General features: G+C 34.3%; 1 protein-coding gene and 1 pseudogene across 1 annotated transcript; both read left to right on the top strand.

Moving 5' to 3' along the window:
• Positions 1–2,040: 2,040 nt before the first annotated feature.
• LOC132302364 (ethylene-responsive transcription factor 5-like) lies at positions 2,041–3,431 on the top strand. The gene has a single exon (XM_059799202.1). The coding sequence runs from the start codon at positions 2,301–2,303 to the stop codon at positions 3,102–3,104; it is 804 nt and encodes a 267-aa protein (XP_059655185.1). The 5' UTR covers positions 2,041–2,300; the 3' UTR covers positions 3,105–3,431.
• Positions 3,432–9,978: 6,547 nt separating this feature from the next.
• LOC132305449 (uncharacterized) lies at positions 9,979–13,946 on the top strand (annotated as a pseudogene).
• The last annotated feature ends 4,653 nt before the right edge of the window (positions 13,947–18,599 follow it).

Genomic DNA, 18,599 nt, shown 5'->3' with positions numbered 1-18,599 from the left:
ATATTTAAATAAATAATAAATACCAAACATAAATAGCTACCCATGTTCAATCCTTGATGTCTATAGGTAAGTACATGTGTACTTGTATATTTGGTGATTTGTCCAACTTTGCGGCCAATGTAACAGATGAAGAAAGAGTTATTTTGGAAAATTTAGTGTTGTTTGTTACTTATTATTTTTTTGTTTTCTCCGTCTGGAGAGTTGTTACTTTCATTAATTTCGTCATTTCTATGTTGACATTGATGTGGTATCTATTTTGGGCTTGACTGGGCCAAATTAGCTAAGTCTTGCGTGTTATGTTGTCAAATTCGTAACACTTGTGGGCACTTTAATGATAGACCATTTCGACGGTTGTCCTGACGTTTGACTTTATATGATTATTTTTTTAATTAATTATGCCGTACTTGAGTGGAGATGATTTAATTTGTGTAATTTATTTAATTATATATATTATAAATAAATTTATATTTAAGTTTTAAAATAATTATCTAAATTTATGTTTTATGATTTACTCTTTTATATATTATAGATTATTTAGTAATTTGGTTGGATTGAAACTTATATTTTTTTAATATTTATTGTTTAATTGAGTATTATAACAAAAAAGTCGGGTTAGTGTTAAAGATTCTTGATACGAATATTAAATAGGTTGTATTTGGATTAAGCTATTTAGTGAAATATCTTTATATTGACATAACACGTTTATTAGCTATGAACACGAATTGTCAACCCTACTTGGTTGAGTGTTTAGCTCTCCTTTGAGCAAGCGTGTCTGTGTTTCGAGCCCCCTAATTTGTTAGAGATAAAAAAAAAAAAAAAAAAAAAAAAAAACCAGCTTCTGCTAAATAAATTAAATGCATAAGAGCGATGTTGATCTTTACAAGAGTCTGGCACCCAAGAAAAATTTCAGTAGGGTTAACACTTATTTCAGTGAGGAATCGATTGCTAACTTGGAGCCTGTTCGGCTAATACTTATTACTTTTGCTTCATGTTTTTTGCTCTTACTAGTATACTGTAGTAAAATAAAAGCACGAAACATGTTTGGTCCCATGTTTGGTCTCGCTTGCTGTCAGTTGAATAATACCGAAGCGCTTCCAAAATTGAAGCCAAAATCAAAAGCATCAAAATGATATTTTTGTTTACTCCTGCACAGCAAAACATTGTTAATTTAAAAAAAAAAAAAAAAAAAAAAAAACTATTCTAAATTAACATTTTTAACTAACCATTCAAAATTTTAAACTTACAACACTTTTTACCAAATATGCTCTCACGTTACCAAACAAATTTCGAAATAGTATTGAACATGCCCTAAATCGAAAACATTGTTTCTACTTTAAATCAAAGTAAAAGTATAAAATAATTGTGATTGCCAAACTGATCCTACTATGCTTTAATTTCTTGAAGTCCCTTTTTACAACCATTTATAATGACAGTCGAAATTTTAGGAAGTTCTTACTATTTTTTTTTATCGGTGCATGTATGGAATAGTTTCTAAAATCAATGATAATCCTCTATGAAATCTATGGAACTATTTAAACTATAAAATTTAAAACTAAAAAAAATTAGAATACCAATTCTAATTCGTATTGATAATCAATACGATCGAGTCATTAAATTTCACAACTTATTAATTTGATTACGCGAACAAAAAAATATCAAAATGAAAAAAAATTGATTACGTGAAACTCACTTTAATTATATATATATATATATATATATTTTTTTTTTTTCTTTTTGACATTACTCATTTTTTTATATGAAAAAACAAAATTTTGCACACACAAGGTATCATAGTGACCTCAATAATACAATACTCCTAAATTTTTTATTATTATTTTTTATTTTCAAATAATACTACTAAAATGATTTTATCCAAACGTGCACTGTTTGGAAGTATCCACGAAATAGGTTTCTAGATGAAGCATCAACGTTATACTTTATTTACATCTAGAAACAGAACCTGACGAATAGTAAAGTTACCTTTGAATGCCAACCATCTATAATTTTTGTCTTCAAATATCCAAATCTCAAGGTTGACGATGTTTCTTTCTACTTTCGTACGTCCGCTCTCTCTCTCTCTCTCTCTCTCTCTCTCTCTCTCTATATAGTGATTATATACATTACATTCCTACTCATTCTTCCACTACCAGAGCTCTCCCGTTTCAAATTCTCTCTCTTGATTTCTTCATCTACTTTCTCCCTCTAGATTTGCAAACAATTCAGCTTCAGTTTACATCTTCTTACTCTGCTCTTTCTCTCTCTCTCTACATTTGTGATCTAAAACTTTGAGAACTTTGACAATGTCGACACTAGACGAAATCTCAGCTCTCGAGCTCATCAGACAACACCTCCTCGGTGAATTCTCTTCCATCGACAGTTCGAGCTTCGTCTCCGACTCAATCGATTCTATCACCAGTAGCGCAAATTTTGATCTTTTGAGCTCTGCATCTGAATCACTCTGTTCACAGACCTCAGGCTGTGACGAAGTGAGTACCAGTGATTTATTCGATTTTATTCCCTATTCGTTCACTTTCGAGCAAATTGAAAATGATTTCTTTGAATTCGAATCAAAACCCCAAATAATCGATCTCACGAGTCCAAAGTCGAAAATTTTGGACTTTGAATCGAATTCTGAGTTGAGATTCAACGATCCCATGCCTTCGTTGAAGATCGATTTGGCTCCGGTGAAGAAATTTGAGGTTTTGGAATTCGCTGAGTCGACTCAGCCATCGAGAGTTGTGTCTGTAAAGAAAGCTTTGAATACAGAGGAAAGGTTACATTACAGAGGTGTCCGTCGAAGGCCGTGGGGCAAGTTCGCGGCGGAGATCCGAGATCCGAACCGTCACGGGTCCAGAGTTTGGCTCGGGACATTCGACACCGCCATTGAAGCTGCCAAAGCTTACGACAGAGCCGCATTCAAGATGCGTGGAAGCAAAGCTATTGTCAACTTTCCACTCGAGGTCGGGAAGTCGTATGACACAACTGCCGCCGTGGACGGCGGCCGGAAAAGACAGAGAGACGTTGAAGCCGAGGCGGAGCAGAAGCCGTTGAAGAAGGAAAGGATTCCGTTAACGCTGTCTGATTGGACGGCATGTCAACACTAGTAGCTATACCGTTCCTCTCCTTCCGCCGTTATCTCACCACCCGCCGTTTGGTTATCCTCAGCTTATGGAGTGTATATAAAAAGTGGCATTTGAGATATTAGTTTCCCAAAAATGGAGTTTATATTTGAACGTTGATCCATATTTCGAAATTTTAACGGCCTCCTGGATTGTGTTTTCATGGTTATAGCTAGGTAAAATGTAGAGAAGTAAATTTACTCAAACAAAATCCAATTACGTGGGAGAAAATAAAGAAATATATTTGGCATTTACAACCATTACTCATGTAATTGTGCTATAGGACCGAATTGCTGCGCTTATCAAATTTAATTTAATTTATACGAGAGAGGTGGTGAGTTCATCACATGACGTTTTGTATATATATTAAGAATTTTCATAATTCTCCATTGTATTGACATGCAAATATATATATTACATTCTCATATACTACCATATAGAATAATGATTTAATAACGGACTTCAGTAGTTACAGAATTTAATTTATGCAAATAGGATGATGAATCTCACTAAATATATATATATATATTAATGGTAAATGTATATAGTTATTAACGATGATTTTGTATTGAAAAATTAAAGTTGGCCTTCTAATTTTTTTTTTTTCGAAATTTCAATTTATAGTTAGCTATTCATGGTAATTGAAGGTGGTTTAAGAAAGAAATACTTGTGATCCTTTTTAAAGTATTAAAAATTCAAATATATTTCTTACAAATGTACATTAAAATTGCACCAAAAAATTCTGTTCCTTTCCTGATTGGACGATAATACAACGTGTAAAATTGTATACTTTCTTGTAGTATATTAGGGTTAATTACAACGACACCCCCTGAGGTTTGATGTATTGACAGTCATATACAACTTAGTTATTTTTTGGACAAAGACACCCCCTGTGATAATTGTAATTCAAACAAACCCTTAAAACATTCGAAAAAACAATATTGCCCTTCAATATTAATTCATTTTTATTGTAAAATATCAGAACTCATAAAAAGTCAAATTTGCCCTTATATATATACACTATTGCCCATAGGAAAATGCTATTGCGAGATACATTAAAGATCAAATTAGTCCAAATTGATGTCGACGAAAAAGAGAGAGGACAAAGCTGCCGCCTGTGCTTGGTGTTGATTGGTGGTCTCTGTGCTTCGTCGGCGCCATCACTGGGGGTGTAAAAGATTAACAGAAATCGATTACCGTCTGTGAAAGTGATTGTGATTTGGGTTTGCCCAGCCCTTGATATATATTTTTGATTCGGGGTTGTATTTTTTTCTTGCGACCCAATTTGGAGGATCGTAATCGGGGGGACAGTACAGTAGTTGAAGACGTCTCTGTGTGTTGGCGTCTTCATCATCGACGAGTTGTCTGTCAGATCGTGAAATTTTCGATTTGTTTCTTCGTGCCGCGACCTCATTCTTTGCTATTGCCGGAGTTTCCTTGCTGTCGTCGCCCTGTGTTGTGTCCCTAGCTTCATCACCGATCGTTTTCTTACTTCATACATCGGCGCAGGTGTTTCTAGCTTCGTGCCACTTGGTTCGTTGGTTAGTGGTTGCCGTCTTCTGTTTCTGGCCGGTAGTTACAGTTTTCGTTGACGAAGAAGAAGAAGTGGTTAAACAAGAAGAGCGGTGGGTCTTTGGGGTCGTTGAAGAAGAAGAAGAAGAGGGGTGGGTCGCCACCGCAAAAACCCCAAGTTCTACCGTCCGATAAAGATCAAATCAGTCCAAATTGATTCACAAAATTCCACAAACCCTAGGGTTCGAAATCGACGTATTTTGGTGAAAAAGATGCCCCTAAATTGTTATAAGTTAGAGAAGAAGGTTGATCAATTCAAGGAAGCTCGGAGAAATGGTGGCAACAGTGGTCGGATCCCCAAAATACATAATATATGTATGTGTGTATATATATATAGTGAAAATTAGGGTTTGTGATTTGTAGAAAGAGAGAGAGAATATGGGGTTTGCGGCCATGGTGGTGGACAATAGAGAGCAATGGTGGCTGTTGTGGAGCTTTGTTATAGTGGTGTGGAGGATGAAGAGACAGAAGAAGGTGATGGAGGGTGGGGTGGTTGGGGTTGTGCAACAGATATTATATAAGGGTGTTTTAGTCTTTTTAAAATGTTTAATATTTTATGGTTAAAATGAATTGAATATTAAGGGCACTCTCGTCTTTTCACATCTTCTAAAGGCATGTTTGGACCCTTAGGGGTGTCTTTGTTAACTTTATCAAATTTAAGGAGGTGTCATCGTCCAAAAAATAGATAAGTTGTATATGACTGTCAATACATCAAACCTCAGGGGGTATCGTTGTAATTAACCCAATATTATAAAACACTTTTTCAACATGTTTTGGTTAATACGGAGTATGTCTTTAGGCAATACTTGAAAATCTTAAAGCAATCGAAAAAAAAAAAAAAAAACTTGTTAATAAAAATTTTAGTTAGTAATATAAATAGAATTTGGATCAAATTTTGTTATATGCCCTTATTCAGTTATGTCCGGTCAATGATCATGACTTGTGATCTATCTTACTCTTGTTAGCCCATACTTTTTCCATTTACAATAATTGTGATAGTTTTAGCTCTATATATTTAATTTTTGGCTATCAGTATTGGAAAGATTTATTCATTATTAATTGTGAGAGACTTGTGATTAAAGGGAAAAGAATTCGAAAGAGGAAATAAAAGAGTACAGAGGAGAAGAATGGTAATGAACTCTGTCAAGTGAATTTAGCTAGGCGTGATGTAGCTAATTTATTCTTATTAAAGTTCGTGTGTTTGTGTTGTGTGTAATAGAGAGAAAGATTGCTTATCGTAAAAGCATGCTAACTTTAATGCCAGAAACTGTGTGTGTGTTTTTTTTTTTGACCTGGCATGTTCTGAAGCAAACCATGCAACATTACTTCAGGGTGCGTCAACCTTACTCATCCAACTTGAAGAGGTCAGCCCCTGCTCTTTGTGTGCGCGCCCAAGTCCATGCGCATTTATATATATATATATATTTCTTCTCCTGCACATTTATACGTATTTCTAGATTTGTTTGACCTGCCAACGATTATATATATATATTTCTTCTCCTGCACATTTATACGTATTTCTAGATTTGTTTGACCTGCCAACGATTATATATATATATTTCTTTTCCTGCACATTTATACGTATTTCTAAATTTGTTTGCCCTGCCAACGATTATATATATATATTTCTTCTCCTGCGCATTTATACGTATTTCTAGATTTGTTTGACCTGCCAACGATTATATATATATATATATATATATATATATATATTAAAAGATGAGGAAAGAGTTTTGTTCTTGGTTACCTACATTTAATGTTGTTTGTTAGGGTCCAAGCTTGTTACTTTTGTTTGGCAATTTGACTTCTACTTTTATTTTTATGGGTGTCATAATTTGTATATAATCTCATCATGCTAAATGGATAAAATACCATATATAGAAACTATCTTATGATTTCCTACTTATTTATTCAGAAATTCTTTTTGATAACTATTTTAGAAAGAATTACAGTTTTTGACAGAATTCAAATCACCATTTTTCAATTATCTCTAGCTAATTTCTTTAATGGTTTTGAGTGACTCATGTATACCAACTTCAAGTTTCAAAATATAATTATACCAACTTCAAATGCTAAACAACACAGATTTGTTTCATTATCGTGGGACATCCAAATAGACCATAACTCATTTGGTTAAATTAATTGTTAGTATGAGTTCTTGCATGGACATTGACAAAAAGATAAGTTCGGGTACGTTTGATCATGATATATACGAGCAAATCCTCTCTTTCTCAAATATAATATTTTTTGTATTTGTTTACGTTCTTTTTATCAATATTAAACAAGGTTAATTTGATGCTATTTACATCTTGGCCATAATTCACCACCAGGGTCCTACATGCCCTCATCCCTTATGCACTGGACAATTACCAATAAAATTGTTTAAGGGCCAAAGTGATTTGAACTTTCAGCTGTCAAGAGGATTCGAACCCCCGACCTCCACGACAGTAAAAAATTATTCCCTCGAGGTTCAATTGATATGATGTTTAAGCTCTTAAAGCTGCAGTTGGGGCAGGACTCATCTGAAATTTTGGATCACATATGGCTGGGCCGGCCCAATAAAATTCTTACCACAGATTTAACATCATGCCCACTTGATTAATTCTAGTAATTCATGGATTTGGTCATGGCCTTAACGCCGTGTCTGCATATGCACTTACTCCGAAATTATTGATAATGCATTTATTTTTTGTACATAATCTGTAAGTTGTTCTGTATTTGGTTGTATTTGAAAAAAAATTATTATTTTATTTTTGGGTATTTGAAGTGTGATTAATGAATGTGTAACATGATTTGAGAATCGTCCTTGGCTGGTGGACCTAATGATGGGAATGATGCAGGGGTAATGGAAGCGGAGATTAAAAATGTGTCAACAGCTAAGAAGGCATTAAGTGCCGCAACAGATGATCTTGCCATTGTTGAACTAGATGAAGAGCTCATAATGCTTCAGAAAGAGGTAGATGCACTGAAAAAAATTTAGAGACAGTAACAACAAAATTTGACGAAATTAAAGAGAGTCGCGTGCTACATATTAGTGACATCCAAGTTGATAAGTTGTTTTGTACTTGATTGTTGTAAGAAAATTTGATGAATTTAAAAAGAATCGCAGCAGAATGTAACATACCTGAGTCACACATCCGACCACCGGCGGAACCACCGGACCCTCACATTTAGCTCTGCAATTGAGGTTGCAGTTGTTAGAGATTTCTCCATGTTTACCGGAATGGATGACCAGTAACGGTCTTGTAATTTGTTTGACTTGTATCTTTGGGCCCTGGGCCGGTTATAAGTTGGTGCTGTATCTGGTTAGCATTGGGCTAACTTTTGGGCTGTAACTTTCTTTTATATATATGCTATTTCATCTTTACCATTCGAAAAAAAAAAAAAAACCATCTACAAAACATGGTGATGAAATAAACATTATATTTAATTAGATTTTTATTTGTTTATTTTTAAAATATATATGTTATTATTTTCAATATATATATATATTATGTTATTGATATATCCAAGATATTTTCAAAAGATAGTTATTTGCTTATGACACTTGATTTTTATTTGTTTATTCTTAAAATATATATGTTATTATTTTCAATATATATATTATTGAAAAACACTCTTTTGAGAAATGGCTAAATTATTCCACACTGGATGTGGTTTTATTTTACTTTTAAGTAAGGTTTCTATAACAAGCCAAAATCACCAATTCCACTATCCTTCCAATAACAGCTAGGGGAGAGACATATCTAGAAGACTAGGCCACCTATTGTGCCAAAATACAAAAAACCTCAAGAAGCAAATCTGTATCTATGCCTATGAGCTGCACAGAATTATAAGCACTGGAAGTGGTCTTAGAATATATTCAATCCTCAAATGAACATAAGAAAAAGTCACACGGTATCTATGCGTATGAGCTGCACAGAATTATACCCTATTTGGGATCGTTAATACCCTTTTCCGACACTATTTTTTGGCTTTTACAATGCCCTTTGGGATCGGAAATAACACCATTTGTTGTAGTGGCTTATGCAATGAAGAGAAAGGGAAAAACACTTGGTTATCGAAAAAATAAATAAAAAGGGAAAACATAAAAAAATAAAACAAAATTAGTCCAATTTTTAACATTATATGTTATTGTATTATTTATAAGAGATTCCTGTGAAAGAAATTACTATAGGATTCCTTTCTAAAGCTATGTATGTAATGCCAAACTTATGTCTGGATTCTATTGGTGTTTTTTAAAAGGTGTACTTTCACTGCGCACAGAGTCATCTGTAGCTATACACACATACTCTCACACAAATGATGCATTCATACTTATTTAATAAATAATACATCAATTATTTGATATTTTTTTCGGTTAATAACTCTAGTTACTTTGATGTGTTCCTTGAGCAGAACCAAGTTTTAACTTTTGACCATTTTATGGTTATTAAATTCTCCAAATAACTTGGTGGGTTGGTTTGATGATGCCAGTTGTTTTGAAATTTTCATTGTTTTTATAGATGTAATTTTTCTGGCTTTGGTTTTAAATTTTCCAATATTTATGTCAAATCCCTCCTATCTGCAGTGTTTGCCAAATTTTATGAGACTAGAAAAATTATATCTACAAAATATGGATTTTGGTTGTTGGATGCATTAGGACATTTGTTATGATTTAGCCCTAACAATATTTAAATACTCCACTTTCATTTTTCATGTGTCTGTGTATTTGTGTGACAGTATGTGTGTATATGTGTGACAATGTGTGTTGGTGTTAAAGGTTGAGGAAGAGAAAATAGAGAGGAAAGAAGGAAAAAAAATTGTTATGAATATGAGGTTAAAAAGATCATTTCAGCATTTAAATTAGTAAATATAAAAGTCAAAGAGTAAAAATGTTAATTTATTACCATTGGAGTGTCTTTGGTAGATGTATCAAACTTCAGGAGGTGTCATTATCCTAAAATAAGCAAACTTTACCTGAGTGTCCTTTTAACAAACTTCCGGATGTGTTACTGTACTTTACTATTATGTTTATAAATAAAAAAAATCAAAAAACTTACTTGGTTCTCAATTGTTTTATTTTTTTATTTTCAAATGGAAGAGAATTAGTTGGTCAATCAAAATCATAGTAGTTTTATAAACAAGGGAGGTCACAGGCTGAGCATATATACCAAAAAAACACCAAAAATCAATAAAAAGGAGAGAGAGTGCATAAACATAAATGATCAGTCGATAGGAACAACACAACCACCGATAACAAGTATTATTGGAGGAGGGTGGCTAGAGTGTGTTTGTATTAGAAAAAGTCAATAGAAAGAAGAGAGAGAATGCATAGCAGAGAGACGAACTTTGATCGATTCAGGCACAAGCATCTGTTAACGTTGTACAACGATAATCATGCTAAAGGTTGTTGTTGCCAAGTGTGCAATCAGCCCATCTCGGGTGATTTCTACGGTTGCGATCGATGCAATTTCTACATCGACACATCATGCGCTGAATTGAAGGAAAAGATCCAACACCCCTTCCACTAGGAACATCCCCTCACTCTTTTGGCTGATTCGCCTTACGAATCAGGTAGGTTCACCTGCTTTGCCTGCTCTGTGAGCTGCGAGGGCTTTCTTTACCACTGTTACCACTGTCAATTTAGCCTGGACATTCATTGCGCTTCTCTGGTTCTCAAGTCCACCAAAAACTACACAAAATATATCCACCACCAGACTCACCCACATCATCTGATTCCTTGTTATAACAACAATAAGAGTATTGAATATTCCTGCCATGCCTGTCTGCTCCCCATCAAGGGCACCATCTATGCTTGTTACGGTTGCGCGCTTTTCCTCGATAAATCATGTGCTCAACTCCCGCAGGAGATCCAACATCCGTTTCACCCATTACACTCCCTCACCCTCCTCACTCACTCACCTTCTCAAATTGTTAAAGATCAAGAATACTTTTCATGTAATGTTTGTGGAGAGCATCCACGTCTCAGTTACCACTGTTCCAAGTGCGCCTTCTTTCTGGATGTAAAGTGTGCTTCCCTGATGCCTAGTACTACTATAAACTGTGAAACTCCCAGGAACCACCCGCATCCCTTGATTCCTTGCAATGTCCAACGGAATTTTGATATTTGCTGTTCTGCCTGTGGGCTAGCCTTTGAGGATACGAACTTTGTTTGTCCTGACTGCAAGTTATTGCTGCACAAGTCATGCTTAGAATTGGAGCAGTACGGACCAGACACCCCTTTCATCCGCATCATCCTCTCGTCCTCGACTGCAAGTTGTGGAATGATGATGCAACATGCCGCGTATGTGGAGATGGGATTCGTGGCTTTAGGTACTGGTGTGAGGAGTGCGGAATGGAAGGATTCTCAATGGACATTGCATGTGCTTCGTTGAGGCCCACTGTGAAACTTGAAACTCACAGGCACCCTTTTGCTTTCATAAAAAGTAGAGGTCTTACCCCTATTCAGTGCATGAAGTGTTCCCGTTCCTCCTTTTACCCTTTCTTCTGTTGTTTGCCATGCAATTTCAACCTCTGTATGCATTGTGTTCCGACATTGCCGCCTACATTCAAACATAGCTCTCACCGACATTCACTCTCTCTTGTTGATTCTCCCATCAAAGACCTTTCGGATGATGACGACTCCTCCGAATACTATTGTGACATTTGCGAGAAAAGAAGATTCCTGAAAGATTCAACCTATTATTGTGAGGAATGCCACTATGTTGCTCATATTCATTGAGTTTTCTTTGAGATAAGTCCCAAGTTATACCAAACTTAGGGTCTGCTTGGTTTGTAGAAAATAAAAAATTCAATTTTTAAAAAATTGTTGTAAATTTAGTTATAAAAAACATGTTTTCAGATAACTATCTTTTCTTATAACAGATTTCTATTATCTGAATTCTTGATAAATGTTTTTTTAGAGTTACAAATCAAGCAGACCATTAATTTTCTTGTTTGATTTGATAACATTGTTTTTCAATCTAAATTAGTTTTTACATCTTTAATCTTGTCTTTGAATGATGGGATTAATTTGACTACTTTTGGATTTTAAAATATAATTTCAGTTCTTTGTCATTGATAGAATTTGAAAGTATTTCGTATAACAATAAACATCATTTTAAAATCCTACGACAACTGGTCAGATTGCTCGCATTAAAAAATGACTCAACAAACTGTCCACAACTATATTCCTATTTCAACTTTCTAAGAGGTTGAGAATTCAAAGTTTTGAAGCAATATCGAGTATCTGGGTGTTGACGTATGTTTTCTTACCAACTAAAGAAAAAAATAATACAAAAACATCTTTTAAATACCAAATACTGTAAGAAAGATTTCAAAACCTACTTAACCTATATAATACTAATATTTAGTATTAGGCTATTAGCAAAATGCATATATGATAAAATAAAATAAAGCATCTTTTTCTTTTATTCATTCCTTTAAGTTTTAGTTCATTAACGAATGTTTCATTATGAGTTTAAATAATAATTAATGTAATTTAAATTAAATTAAAAAATTCAAGAAAAAAAATTGAATTCAAAATTCTTGTGTAAAATTCACACCTTTAGAAGAAGAAAAAAATCTATAAAAAGTCGATAAAATATTATATATATATTTTTATTTAATTTTTATATGCAATTTTTTAAAGATATAAATAAAAGTTTAAGCCTAAATTTTATATCTAATTTAGCAAGGGTATAAATGAAAGTTTAAGTGATTTAGAACGAGAAAATCATTTCAAAAGTAAGATTTATCGGTTATAATTAAAATTCATCGGACTCATTTGGCTATTAATAATAAAAAAATTGAACCGATGGACAGTTTCCTTAGATTTTACACTCAACATTCTGCTTATACCCTTCATAAAGTACTACATGAATGAAAAGTCATCAGAATATAAATCTATTGAATTTCATCTTCAGAAAGCATGCTTCACCTAAGTTTCTTTCTGAATGTGCATTAAAAGTAACTCTTGATTCTTTGACTGCTTATTAGATTCTTCCTATATTAGAGAGAGAGTCTTTGGCTGGTGGACTTGATGACTCATATTATCCCAATGATTCATATTATCCAAGCAAAGCATGTTATATTGCTCACCTAATTCAGAGGCTCGCTAATGAACGAGCAAAAGCTGTTCGTGAGAATATCCGTATCCTTTTAATGATTGTAAAGCTTCAAGCACGAACAATGCTTACTTTGACCCAACTCTTCAACTGAAGAGTGGGGCCGAACCACATGCATATGGTTCGGCTCCACTCTTCTCTAAAGAGTTGGGCCTATAAATCATTATTCTTCAAGCACAGGTAGATTCATTAGTAGCAAAATTAGAGAAATTATGGTACAAAGAATTTTATTATATTTTTTAAAACTGATATAGGAATAGAGTGGGTTCTTGGTTTATAAGGATGGACAACACCACCTAATAGTTTAAACTTTTGAATCGAACTTCAAGTTTCTTGCCCATAACAATCCTCTGAAACGAGGCCTGGTCTCACTATGTCAGTACTGCATTAAGGAAAGTCCGGCTTTGACAAGAATGTTCGGTGAACTTTTGGGATGAATGTCCGGCTTTCTGGCCCGTCAAGAACGTCGAGTGTTTTTAAACTTTGTAGTCGTATGCCAAATGAGCCTGTGCCATGATGGTGTACTAAAACAAACTCTTTAGAGTTGAGAACATTGGGTGAATGTCCGGTGTTTTAAACATTTGGATTGGATGCCAAACACTTAGCATGTGACATGATGATGTACTAAAACAAACTCCTTAGAGTGGAAAACGTTGGGTGTCTTAAATTTTTGCGTTAGATGCCAAACTCCTAGTCTATGACATGATGGTGTACTAAAACGGTTATATTCTTATTAATTAAATTAGTTTAAAAAACTCCAAGGTTATGTAACACTTGATTTGGAAATAAGAATATCCAAATTCCCCAACAAAAACAAACTCCTTAATTTTTGTACCAGAAAGCGAGTGGTCCTTGGCTGGTGGAGTTTACCCTCTACCAGAGAGAGACGCCCTTGGCTGGTGAACTTGATGACCATAAGAATGATCCTGGGGTAAAGAAATTGGAGACCGACAATGCATCAATGGATCAGAAGTCCCTTCTAAGTGCTGCTTCAAATGGCCCTGCCCCTGCTAAACTGGATGAAGAGATTGTAATGGTTCAAGCAGACGTAGATGCACTAACAGCAAAATTGGAGACACTAACAGCAAAATTGGATGAACTTAAGGAAAGACGTGCACAGTGTGTTGCATCTGCTGACACTAACTGAAATGAGCAGCATTACTGCTAGAGTGACGCTTGCTGGTTCGACATGAGAAGGAGCAGTGACCATGGTGGTTGTAGCAACATGGCTTGTTGGGGGCTACAAAATCGGTAAGTAAAATTTTTTTGGTACTCAGGTGTATCATGTCCGTTGTTGGGCATGTAAGTGTGTTAGTAAAATTGTTACATGATAATTTGGGGGAATTAAACTAAAGCTGTAAGCATTTTTGCGTGTCATGTTGGGTCATTTTAATAAAACAATCTTTAATTTTATTTAAATTTAGTTTTTTGTTCAAATTTTCAAATTGAGAAATTTATGTGATTTTGGATTTATATTTCACTTGTAATGATAACCTCCCCAGCCTAGAGGACCTGACCATCTATTCAAATCAGCCTTTGTTCTTCTCTCTATAGTACTTCATGATTTTACAGACAAAATAGGGTGCTGTGTGGAACATTTGCATCTCCACACCGTACAAACCAAGAGAAGTTACAGCAAAATATGACTGGGTTACTCTATGCTGATGGTGGTATGCTGAAATCTAATGAATCAAACATCCTCTGCTCTGCATTATGGACAGAGATATTAAAGTAAGAAACCTAGATATTGGTATTTGTGTAGATGTAAGTATGTACTATGTACATATATATTCTTGGAACTGTATTTTTTTTCTTTTCAGTCTTTTCGAGCTAATGTATTCCTGCATTAATATACAAATTAGAAGCACTTTATGGCAGAAGGAGGCCATAAGTAACATCTGCTTTCTGATACCAAACCAGGGCTCACCTTAATTAATCGAACACCTAACGAAACTGAATCAGAAAAAGGAGGCAAATATTGTGTCCTGAAATACTAACATTTTGATAATCTTGCCTAGGTTTCTAACAAGATTGTTTTTTTTATTGGGAATTGCTTAATTTGTTAGAATAAGGGCTCCAGAAAGTTGAATGGCATCATTTTATAACTCTTCTGATGAGCATGAGATGCGGATGGTTTGGAAGTTAAATAGGAGGAGATTAAGGAGACAATATTCTTTATTAATGATTAAGTCCAAATGTTTTTAGCACTTTATTTTTCAAGAAGACATGGCATATTGCTGCTGATGGTGTGAGAGAAGTTGTTTCAAGTTTTTTCTAGTTCTAATAAACTGCTGGGGAAGTTATTGTTAATGTTATTTCTCTAATTCCTAAGGTTTGCCTGATTTTTCACCCTATTTAGTATTATAACTTGATTTACAAATGTAATTGCAAAGACTTTGACAACCTGAATTAAATGAGTGGTTTGGGAGCAGTAATTTGATGGGTAGTGTGGAGCTTGATAGATACTGCACATTAAGTGTAATACCCCTAATTTTAAAATGATAGTTCTGGTATTTTAATAAATTATTTAAGTGCATTTTTATTTGTTTAATTGTTTATTTGTGTTTATTATTTGAATTAATTGATTAATTGTGTTATTAATTATGTTTTTATTTTCTTTCATTGAATGAATAAATTGTCTTGTTTAGTTTATTTACATTAATTGGTTTGTTTAATTAAACTCGTTTTAATTGTTCCAATTGCTTTTAGGGTTTTGTTCTCTTTAAGGTCACGTTTTAATAGAGCCGCCTTAGAGATGTAAGGAACTGTTTGTTTTCCATCTCTACAATTAAATTAGAATTAGGGTTGATATATTTCTTAAGGCTATAAATAAAACAGTAGAGGTCTGCCAAGGGTTTTGTTAAGAACCCTATTCACATACTGGAGGCAGAGAGAAGTAGAGAGCGGCTTGAAAGCAAAACAAAGAGGACCAAGGAAGTTGATTGGGGAGTAGAGCCGGAGAAGTAGAAGGCTTGACAGTATTCAGTATTGCCGGAAACTTAGAGACGACGCAGAGATTTCATAACTGAAATCACATGCAAGTTCTTTTCTTTCTCTATCCCGTTGGCCTGTGTTCTATGCACCTAGATAGTCTCTAGGGTTTTAATTAATTATTGATTGAATCTTGCGTGCTTATTATATATCAACTTGATCATCTGTATGTGTTTAAATGTAATCTGTAACTGTTCTTACAAGTTTGAAGTCCATGTTCTATGTTAACGCATAATGAATCAGTAGCGGTTTTAATCACTGTAATTAATTTCAATTGTTGTAAACAAAACATTGGGATGCTACTGAATTTATATTAGACTGTTAAAATTAGTTTTAAGGAAGAACAGAAGGGTAGGAAAAGGCCGGAGACGAAGCAGATGGTCGGAAATGGAGCAAGAAGTGGAGTAGTACTCTCAAAGAGGGAGAGAGCTGGCTCCAGGAGGTTGGGAGCCGGCTCCCCTCTTCATAGTGCCGGCTCTAAGGGCTAGGGAGCCGGCTTCATGGTGCTTAGAACCTGCTATGTTGTTTAGAGAGCAGGCTCCCTTGTTGGGCTTTGTTTGGACGCGTTCCGGAACTGTTTTGGGTACTGTTTTGGATGTGTTTGGGATTCTGAATTGTTTCAAGGACTGGACTAAAAATTTTAAAAGTAATTTCATGTGATTTTAAACTCTCTAATTGCATAATTTGATTTGTATTGCAAATAGAAAGAACAGTATAAAAATAAGCAACTTTGCATGCTTAAACGGATAGGAAGGATTAAATTGTTTAATCTTGTGTAAACAGTTTAACGGACTGTAGCATGGACTCTAAACATGATATTATACAATATTAGAACCCACCATGCATAATTTATCTCTATATGTTAATGGTTTACACAGTGTGGAAGTTGCAAGCAATGTCGCACACTGTTGACGGATGTAAAGTATTTAGTTGTTTAAACTTATTTTAGCAACTTAAATGGCTGGAGTAAGATTTCTAAATTTTGTTTTGGATGCATAATAGGGTCTTATACATGCTAGATTTTATTATGTCCCCTGGGATTTTAATTGAAGAATTATTAAAATAAATTATGTTAATTATCTGGAGTTATATGTTGGATTATAATTGCTGAATTGTCTCATTGAATTCTGTCAATTATCTGGAGTTATGTGTTGAATTATAATTGCTGAATTATTTTATTAAATTTTGTCAATCATTTGGATGTTGTGGATTATATGCACCGATATGGACGGTGGCATACTAGGGGTGGTTTAGCTCAAAACGTTAAGACCTACCCTATTGGAATAAGGGAATGGATTGTAAAATTTGAATCATACTTATATTTAAGTCAGATCAACTGAGTAATTGAGTGACCACATGAATTAATTGTTGTTTGTAGTTAAGTCATATCAACTGAATAAGTTGAGTGACTAATTGGATTATAAATCGTATGTCAGATCAATGAAGAATTAAATGATATACTCTGGTTTCGGACGAACTTTATATATATGGTTATGGTACCACGAGATGAACTTGAGTCTCAGGCTCGTTGGTTAGGATGCGTATATGCAGTGGATGCGTAGCTGGCTATGATAGGTGGAGGTATACCATGTTAGGTCTAGGTATTCATGTCCACCTTTGGGTGCGTTTTTGCATGTTGCTTCTATTCAGGTTGAGACCCCCTTCGTAATCCAGTGAATGCCCCTTAGTGTGGATATATATGTATTTATGGACTAGATAAATATTGTGAGATATCTAGGATGTATCTGCGTATCGGGCCACTGGATGGATTACAGTTAAATTAGAACTTGTTCGTGGGCCTTACCCACTCTTATATTTTTCAAGTATCGGACGGTTCCAGTCTTAGGCTTGATCATGCTGAGCAGAGACTATCATTCACTCTACCGACGACATAGGATTTCATTCCATGTTTTAGATTTGGTTTTATTTCCAATTATTTTATGTTCAGTTGGGATTTGATTTAGGAGTGCACTAGATGGATTTCTGAATTGTACTCTTGGAGGTTTTAAAGAATTGGATTTTATAAATCTTTAAGTTTGGAGGATTTTATATTTAGTAATTATTTCAGCTTGATTCTATTTTGTATTTTATTTTTTATATGCTGTATTCGTTTATATATTAATTGTTTGATATTCTCTTGGGTTTGGGTTTGGGCCTGATCAACCCATGTCTCGGATTCGAGGGGTATCACACTAAGTCTCAATTCCACGGATCCAATTAAGTTTGAATTTTTTGGAGGGTTTTTTGATAATTTCTGCACTTGTTATGTTGCTTTAATGCGAGGGTATTTATTCATTTTGAACTTTTAATCATAGTAATGAAAATCTCTGCAACCTTTGGACGTATCCTTGATTTTGGGTGAATCAAGTAAAATTTGTGCGTTTTTGTGTGTGTGTATTTGATCTCTTTATTTTGGTCAAAAAAAAAAAAAAAAATTGATTTCTTTATTGTGTTTTCCATTTAATTTCACAACATAATTTTCACCCTATTTGGTGACTTCATGAACCAATGCAAGAAGTGTGATATATTATTATTATTATTACTATTATTTTGGGTAATTGAGTAGTGTCCCGTTTATTATTGTGCATAATGTCCCTATGTTGCTCATGTTACTTGCATCGTCTCTAAGGTATACCTACTTTATGTCAATCAATTTTCTGAATCAAACATATTAAGTACTAAAGTTTTAAACTTATTACTTTCCAAGCTCCTATCTCTCGGAGGATAAACCTTCACAAGACACAAAGTTATCTGCTGTTGTTCCGCACAACTCTACCGAGGTGGTTGAAGAAGACAACAAATGAGGACT

The sequence above is a fragment of the Cornus florida genome, unplaced genomic scaffold, assembly GCF_030987335.1.
Source record: "Cornus florida cultivar Cherokee Brave unplaced genomic scaffold, ASM3098733v1 CherokeeBrave_3.0.0_Hap2_Chr04, whole genome shotgun sequence".
In the NCBI taxonomy this organism is placed as follows: Eukaryota; Viridiplantae; Streptophyta; class Magnoliopsida; order Cornales; family Cornaceae; genus Cornus; species Cornus florida.
The sequence above is the reverse complement of the archived record's forward strand: the minus strand, read 5'-3'. Positions and strand labels throughout refer to the sequence as shown.

What these genes read in the sequence shown, in the direction of transcription:
- LOC132302364 (XM_059799202.1), top strand. Translation starts at nt 2,301, where the DNA reads ATGTCGACACTAGACGAAATCTCAGCTCTCGAGCTCATCAGACAACAC.